Source organism: Chenopodium quinoa, unplaced genomic scaffold (genome assembly GCF_001683475.1).
Source record: "Chenopodium quinoa cultivar QQ74 unplaced genomic scaffold, ASM168347v1, whole genome shotgun sequence".
Classification (NCBI taxonomy): Eukaryota; Viridiplantae; Streptophyta; class Magnoliopsida; order Caryophyllales; family Amaranthaceae; genus Chenopodium; species Chenopodium quinoa.
This window is the reverse complement of record NW_018742418.1, coordinates 5,738,421-5,747,296: the sequence shown is the minus strand read 5'-3', so window position 1 is coordinate 5,747,296 and position 8,876 is coordinate 5,738,421. Positions and strand designations below refer to the sequence as shown.

The 8,876-nt window shown below is 34.4% G+C and overlaps 2 protein-coding genes across 2 annotated transcripts; one reads left to right on the top strand and one right to left on the bottom strand.

The window, feature by feature from the left end:
- Positions 1 to 1,537: 1,537 nt before the first annotated feature.
- On the top strand, positions 1,538 to 6,367 carry LOC110711112. The gene is made up of 2 exons (XM_021889484.1): positions 1,538 to 1,983; positions 3,881 to 6,367. The coding sequence occupies exons 1-2, from the start codon at positions 1,831 to 1,833 to the stop codon at positions 4,346 to 4,348; spliced, it is 621 nt and encodes a 206-aa protein (XP_021745176.1). The 5' UTR covers positions 1,538 to 1,830; the 3' UTR covers positions 4,349 to 6,367.
- Positions 6,368 to 6,515: 148 nt separating this feature from the next.
- On the bottom strand, positions 6,516 to 8,721 carry LOC110711118 (nuclear transport factor 2-like). Its single transcript, XM_021889495.1, has 2 exons — positions 8,267 to 8,721; positions 6,516 to 6,812 (listed from the first exon to the last, which is right to left on the bottom strand). Exons 1-2 carry the CDS (start codon positions 8,558 to 8,560, stop codon positions 6,738 to 6,740), a joined length of 369 nt encoding a protein of 122 aa, XP_021745187.1. The 5' UTR covers positions 8,561 to 8,721; the 3' UTR covers positions 6,516 to 6,737.
- Between the last annotated feature and the right edge of the window lie 155 nt (positions 8,722 to 8,876).

Genomic DNA, 8,876 nt, shown 5'->3' with positions numbered 1-8,876 from the left:
AATTATTTGTTTGCCTTTTCCTTTTTTTTTTAAAAAAAGTTGTTTGCTAGACTAGATAAAATAAAGGTGCACTTCCGTCTCAAAAATGGGTTGAAGTGCAACTCAATTCCAGAAACCACGACACATGGTCCTCAGGCCAACCTTCCTCGTGTGGCTTCATCTCCCTAGCAGTCTATGGGGTATGGAAGGATCCTAATACGAAAAAGCCTGGTGAATGGGGAGTTGCTATTTCATGTACAGCAGAAATGCAGGGTGGCCTTCATCTTGAGGGGCGGAGCCGAATTATTGCCAAAACCGTGATGCAGGCATAGAGTTCTGATAAATTGGATGGACGAGTTGGCCAATGAAAGAGAATGCAATATGATCCTCAAGACAGGCTGCTTGGAGATGCAACGAGAGCAATATCGGTCTGGAAACACACCCAATGGCAGGCGAACCAAGTTCAAGACATCAGAAAGTTATCTAAGCAAATACGGAGTAGATTTCTATGTACTTCCTTCGTTTTCTTTTACTTGACCTGTATTCCTCTTTAGGAAGTTAAATGGATAAGTCCACACTCTTTCAGTCAGGGCAAGGAAGGGGAATATCCTTTAAACTTTTAATTATTCGAATTCGAATGTCGACAAAAACAGTTTAAAAAAACAAACACAAGCATGCAACAAAAACATCATCCATTCACTGATGAAAATGATGCTACGATTACGATTAGTAAAAAGCTTTTTAAAAACTATATTTTGAATTAAAAACTTTAGAGAATTCAACTTTTATATCTGTGCTTTATCCAACAAACAAGAAACTTTAGAAATCTGAAGAAAAGAAAAGGGTGGCCATAAAAGCCTTTTTTATAACTTGCCAATAAATTCTTTTTTTTTTTTTTTTTTTTTTTTTTTTTTTTTACAAACTTACCATTAAATTCCATGTTAGATAGATTCTAACTAAGTTAGATGGTTAAAGATTTAAAAGTACTCCTTATGGAAAATGATATCCAACTTATGTAGTACAAAGTACTCCCTCCGTCCCTTAATTTTTGCCCCATTACAAAAATATGTTTGATCATGAACTCTCGTTAATCAATAAGTTATAATATATTTATGTGGAATCTTGTTAGAATGTTAGTTTATTAATATCAAATTTTCATAATTTTTAAATGGATATATATATATATATATTTGAAGACGCGTCTTGAACACCGTAAAAAGGAAGCAAAAAAATAAGGGATAGAGGGAGTATATATCATTTATCCTTTGTGACTTTTTTTAAAAAAAATCTTTGTATATTGTTACATTATTTATTTATTTTTTTGAAGAAATATATTGTTACATTTGTAGATTTATATCATTTATTTATTTTTTCATAACAAAATCTCTCTTCGTCTTATAAATAAACAACCGTATATAAGTATTTACACATTAGATACATTGTTTAAGTTATTAATAATTAAAATATGTATGACAGAATTACAATTAAATTAAATAATGGTTGATCCCCAATCTTATCTTTTTGTATGCAATTAAAGTTTTTTTTATCCAAATGACAACCAGTTGCGACTTGCGAGTGTTGCGAGTACATACGTATCAAATTAATAATACTCCGTAATAATAATCTAATCTAAATAGAGCTACATAATACCAAAAATGGCAGTGTCTTGTTCTCTTGTCTAATTGAGTAACTGGGTAAGAAGGAAGTAGTCAAATTACATCCGAAATGTATGAAATCTGTTAATTTCTAGTCACAAAATACTTAGAAATCCTCCCAATTAATTAAAAATTCCTCAAAATTCTCAAATACATAAAAATTCCCCATTACATAATAAATCAATCCTTACTAAAAATGGAAAGTTCAGCAATTACCCGCAAAAATATTGATCAAATTCAGAAAACTATTCACCAATTAATTGAATCCAAACAATCATCAGCTACAGAAACTTCCATGGGAAATGACAGTGATGGCGAACGCCAGCTCCTCGTAAAACTGCTTTCTCAGGTACCAACAATTCGGATTATTGTTGATAATTACTTCGTATATAATTTGCTATTTTTATGTTATATATATGGAGTATAATTTATATGAATCATAGGTTTTCTGATGTGTATGTGAATATGTGCATGTAATTTTTTATAATTCTGGGTTGATTAAGTGCAGTTAGATTAGAATTATGTGTGAAATGAATGGTAAGGAGTATGTAAAATCGTTTTCACTCGTTTGAGGATCCAATAGTGACATATTTACTCCCTCAGTCTTGAATGAATAGTCATATACTCACGGAACACGTATTAAAAAAAGTTGTTACATTTCCTAAAACAGATTCTTTTATTGTGCTTATATTTTCGAATATACCATTTCAACGAATGGAGTGGTGGAGAGAGGATGGAACAAGTACTTCGTAATTTGTTTTGTGATACTGTGATAAATAACCTAAGTGTAGGGTGACTGAGACTAGACTGTTAAGTTTGGAGGTTGCCAGTTAATCTCTGTGATAAACAAATTGTCCCTACAAAAATTACACTTTCCCATAATAAACAAGTTAACACAGAGATAAACTTGTATTTTCTCTTAAGTTTGGACAGGAGTATTATTTAATCAAATTATTGAAAGCGTTAAAACAAGGTGTTAATTTGTTTTTTACCTAGCAATACTTTTCATTTTTGTTCTTATGCTTCTATGTTTTGGTTAATTGGTGTTAGTTGAGGATGATTGAGTCAGCAGCGGCCGATTGGCTGCTACACAGTAGTGAAATTCTTTACAAATCTAGGATCGTAATGTGGTTTGGATGATGTGTGACCGGAAAGCTACGACTATTTATTTGTACTAGAAAGTGCCTGAGCTAAAATGCTCTGAATTCATCAGTTGTACAGCTGAAGATAGGTTTTATGTGGTAGTCTGACTATTGAACTGTGCATATAATTAACTGTTTTTGCACAATCTGTCTGCTGTAAGCCTTTAAGTGCGCTTAGCAAGCTGAGATATCTAAATGATGGCTCAGAATTGATTGAAATTCAGATCATATAACCTATATATTGCCCTATTTTGTGTGTTAATGTACCACATTCCTTATGATGCATCCATTTCATCCATTGTTTTTGTAAGTTGGTGATGTAGCAGGATGACAAATATTTGGGATAGCCGATGAGACACAATGACACATAATGAAATAAAAAACTGATTTGCTCAAGACTTGAAGTAGGTGGGACATGAAATAGAATTATAGTGTATATCTAGTAGACATATGGTATAATTGGTTTGTGTATGAATTGTTTAACTTCTGGCCATTTAATACGAACTTATATAATAGTCTGAGGTCCAGGGAGTGAACATAGTTGCAGTCTGTCCAATATAGATTTTCGAGGCTTCTTTCTGGAAAACCATAAGTCAATGCTTCTTGTCTGTCATAAACCTAGTGATAGATGATAGTCTTACTATGTATGCTCAATAAGCTGTTAAGCTTGCAGAATCTGGATGATCCATTAATGGTAGGAGATAGATAGGCTACCTAAATGTAAGAAATGTGTGCTGCTACTATAATTGTGAAGAATTTCAAGTTTATCTCTGGGATCAACAGAACTGTCCAATTCCATGTTTTTGGTGGTGCAGTGAATGTGTGCTAGTATTTCTAAAATCTTGTGGTCGTACATGCTTATATAATGGTACTTTTAGATGGCTGTGGTCCTGTGGTGGTACATTATTGTGATGGTTATTCAAATAATGCTAGTAGTACTTATTTAAGAGGCTTCTGGTAATTGTAATCTGCAAATTTTGCTGATTCTCGAGAACATATCAGTCTACATTCTTGTATTTGGAAGATTTTGCATACTACCTATAATGATAACTTCTGTCTAAAAAATTCAGAGGCAATTTTAATTATTTGTTTTATTATGAACAGTTGGAAACCATGAAAGAAGATGAAATTACCAACCAAAATGAACTATCAGTTGAGCCAAAGGAGGTACCTACAGGTAGAGCCAGTGAAGAAGAAACAAAGAGCTGTGATGAAAGTGAGGCTTCTAAGAAAAACACAGCGGTTGAAGCAGAAGATGTAGTTAAAGAACTGAAAAAATTAAATAAACAGAACAGAACTACACATTGGTTACTTTCAGCTCTTATTGTTCTCACTGTCGCTTGGCAAGTCTCTGAGGTCTCCCTGTTACTAAAGCTGAAGTCTGGCTTTAGTAATCCATTTAAATCTCTCGGAAAAATGTTTGTTGGAATGGTTAAACGCCGTGCATTTCATGAGGAAGAAGCAGATGAAAGTTCGGTGCTAGCTAAGGTAAATGGGAGAGAGACGCCTGAGAACCCTCTTAAACTTCCCAGCATGGATATTGCAGGATTGATAAATGGGGACGGGGGATGACAGTTTTGCATTTCCTTTTTTTAACTTTCTCGCATTGGTTAAGTGTAAAGTTTTTCACTATGAATTGAGTTATGAAAACTTCAAACTTAGTTTGTTCAAAAGAAACTATTGTATGCTTTTTAAATTTTGATAATCAAGAGTTCAATTCATTATGTAAAAGAGTTCTTTAGGGAGTGCCCGTTTTGAGCATTTTTTGAGGTTTGGGGGTTGTTTTGACGTGGGAATAACTGAATAAGGCGATTGAGGGAAGGACGGATTGTTTGTGCACATTAAATATGTTACTTACATAATATGTTTATGTTCACATAAAGTAGAATATTTTTTTAACATGTAAATATATTATCCCTATTTATGTATTTTATAAGATAAAAAGGGAAAAACAAAGAAAGTGTGATGATTTCCATATCAATAGTGATTATTCTTGTTAACAACCATAAGATAAGATTAGGTTATATTCCATTATGAGGTTATGGATACTTTTTCATCTTGAGTTTTTTTTTTTTTTTTTTTTTTGGTGTTTAGAGAGCCACAAGGGCGGTGATGAGAATCGATCCCAGGATCTCCTGAAATCGGGATGGAGTTTTAACCACTTGAGCTATCTCTCATTCTCCTTCAATCTTGAAATAGAAAGACTTCTCTTCCATTTATTTATTTCGCACAAGTCTAACCTAGTACTTTCACTATATTGTTTACTAGAATATTAAAAAAAAAAATGTTGTCACATACGTAGTAAAATATTATTGTACTAATCCTTATGTATATATTTATAATATTCACCGTTTATGTTTCATACTAATGTATAATTACAAATATTTATGGTCAAAGTTGTTGATTGACACATATGTTAGCCAAACTATTGTAATTATTATAAAGAAGAAAGGATTAGTATAATATAACCACGTTATGTATTGTTGCTATGGTAAGTTATGAATTTGGGAATCAACAGCACAAATTAAGAGGAAGTATTGCATACACATTAGTAGTTTTCCGAGATGCCAAGTTTGATCATTGGAAATTTGAAACCATCTCTAGCAACTCAATCTCACTATTAGTGATAGTAACATATTTCTAAAATAGCCACATGTCTAAACCACGCTTATTCTCAAGACTTTATACACCTATTGGTAGGCATGTTATTGTTCCAAACCAAGTTATATAACCCTAGCCCCTATGAGACACCCCATACATTCACTTTAATTTCGAAAAAAATACCAACATTAGCCCAAAAGCATGATTTATCTCAGTTTTGGACAATTTTCGATTTTTTCAAATCCGCGAAAGAAAAAGGTCACAATGCTTCCCACAAACCCAACAACACAAACATCGACTTTGTCTTTATAGCACACCACCCTTAATTTACTTAACGCCATCACAGACCTTTATGTGACCGACTATTGGATGTATATGATTTCAAATAACATCATATAACCTTAGAATGCATCCTCTAATATCTTGAAATTTTTTGACATCAAGTCGCGAAACCTCTGAAATGATCCAAATGGCTGGATTATAGCCTTTAGTTTTAGATAATACTTTCCAAACCTAGAAGGCAAGCCAAACACTACCCTCAATTGTCAAATTAAGTGTTTTTTTTTTTTAAGGATAAAGTGTTTTCATGTCTTGTCCTAGTGCACATGCCTCGTTTTGTGCTTCTATTTGTTAGCATCATCGAGTTCCGCCAAATTAAGCAAACCCTGAGGAGAATTGTTCAAAATAACATGTTCCTCTCCATTAAAGGGGGTTCAACCGCAAAATGGGCCATTGTATACCCCTCTATGAACAACTCGTATAACACACTTTCTATCATTAGATCCATGAGGTTCTATGGATCTGGATCTCAATCTCTTGCTTTATTAGCTCTCTCTCTCTCTCTCTCTCTCTCTCTCTCTCTCTCTCTCTCTCTCTCTCTGCATGCGCGAGACACACCACTTTCTTCCACAGATTCTATTTAAATATGCAGCACTATGAACAACATTGCTCATCCTGCTACAACCGTATCCACAAAACAATACCAGAATACCTACAGCCCCTCTTGGCTCCTGCCAAAGCACAAGTATGGGCACAAGCACACGAATGTGTTATCAGAGAGATAGACAAACAGAGACAGAAGGAAAACAATTTAAAAAATAGCTCTGGTATATGTAATTTTGAAGAATGGGGGTGTTTGTTCAGCGTAACATCCAAAGACTGCCCATACAAATGCCAGAATCCAAATTTTTAAAGACAAATGTAACAAGCAAATTCAGACAATGATTAAACATGACCAGCCAAAAATAATTCCAGTTTCCAAAGAGTTATGGAACTACAACATAGTAATCACCAATCTTGGACAATCAAAGACCACACATTTCTTCGACCCTAGTTGACAAACTGAGCCTTATCACTGTATCTAAGCATAGTTCAACCGGAATATGTCATTCTGCACATAAAAGCTTCCCTGTGGTGTTGGCATCAAATGGAACATCTAGCAGAAAAAACCATGAACGATAGTGAGAAAAAACAGGGCTTCAGCAACCTCAAGTGAAGGTTATATAATCTCTTATATCACCCAAATAACAACAATTCAAAAGCATTGCGGAGTACTGAGGGAAAAAATCAGAAGCCAAAGGAAAAAGAGTCAACGGACAAGATTCTCTCAATGAAGAGCAACCATGTGTGCAGAGATTTTAGAAGGAAAAGAAGGTGAAAAAAGATTTAATTAGCCATCTAAAATTTAACACATTTTACTATTTTACTTAACGTAGAACTCAGATATAATCATCAAGAAGCTAGTAAACCATGGAAATAATGGGGATTCATGGTATTACCGTGTTACTGATTGATGGAATTTCATTTTTCAGATATAAATTCCAAGCTAAAGGTAGCTTTACAATAGCAAGTGAGAACAACACCATTTCATTTACAGTCAATGAATTTTCTCATATATTATGGAACATCTTAGAGCATTTTCAAAATAAATACCCTAAATGATAATAATTCTAACAATTGGTGACATAAAAAAGGTGCAGTAGTACAAAAGGAAGCCACTGCTCGATAAGATTCTCTAATCAACAATAGAAGAGGACGGGGTAGTTTTAAAGGATCAGAACCGGGCAACCCCTTTTAGTCAAGCCCAGTTGAAATGCCAGTCAGGAAAGCTTTTTAACTGTAAACAGGATAAAACTTATGTAGAATACTGCAAATAACTGATCAAATCTTTACAGTTGTACATATAGAAAAAAACCATCATAAGGAGTTCAAGTCATTTGTGCAGATAGACAACGAAATTAAATCATTCGTCCTGTAAATCTAATTACGTCAATTGTAACATTCACAAATCACAACCATTAATGTTTCAATATGAAGGTTCAAATAACCTTACACCTTCAAAATGCAGGGGACAGTCCCAAATACAACATTACATTAAAACTCTATTCAAGCCAAATGAGGAGGAGAATATTAAAGAAGTTAATTAGCGGTAACAATAACCAAAACAACAGAGTATTTGATTCAAAATGTTCAATTCTAACTAACGCCTCGGCCCTCTCCTTCCTCTTTCAGGTACACACAATCATCAATCGATTCCAGGTACTCGACAATCGATTCCAAGTACCAATAGCACATTACTAACCCTAAGAATGCTTTAACAACCTCCAAATAAGTCTCCAACAGCTAAAAACCCTAACTTCAATAGTATAGTCAATTCATCATCCAATTACCGCAACGATAACAACAAAACCTCAGAAAATCAGCATTAAACACACAGATCAAACATAACAAAGCATAAACCGTCACCAAATGAGTATATATAAGCAAATTAAAACCAAAAAATTCACGAAAACATGCAGAAAACCCTAATTAATCGATTAATCACAATCAAACAAACAAAAAAAGCGTATCATAAACAAAATAAAAAAAAAATGTAAAAAATTGAATTACCTGACTGAATTTGAGAGCGTGTTGTTCGCCGGAGAGTTGGAGGTTACCAGAGACGAAAACAAGCATGCCGCCGGTGCCGGAAGGCTGACAATCAACGGTAGAGATGGTGTGTTGACACTGCTGAAAAGGAAGGCTGTTGAGCTTAGCAGTAATGGCTTGAGTACCTTGAATCTTCTGGCCTTCGAAGGTCAACATCGAAGAATCCTGGTACAAATTCGCTAATCCTGGACGATTAGCGTCGAATGTGGAGTAGTAGTGCTCAACGAATGCCTTTGCTACAGAATCTGGATCCATTTTTGTGCCCTAATTTTTGTTCTGGAGTAGTAGAGTTGTTGTTTTCTCTCTCCTCTTCTCTCAGGAAAAATGAAGATCACGAAGGGTGTGATTTGGGAGTGAAGGTGGTTTTATACTTTATTTGGTGTGGGTAGCCTCAGATTTACGCCACTGGGGAAAAGGGGCAAATCAGGTGCGGATGGGGGTGAAATAAACAACGCGTTTTTTTCAAAGGTATGTTCGATAGAATTAGATTTTAGTCTATAAGCTTTTAAAAAGGATTAAGGGTTGTTCGGTTGGGGTATTCATCAAAGGGAAAAGGAATCACCTGCCCTAA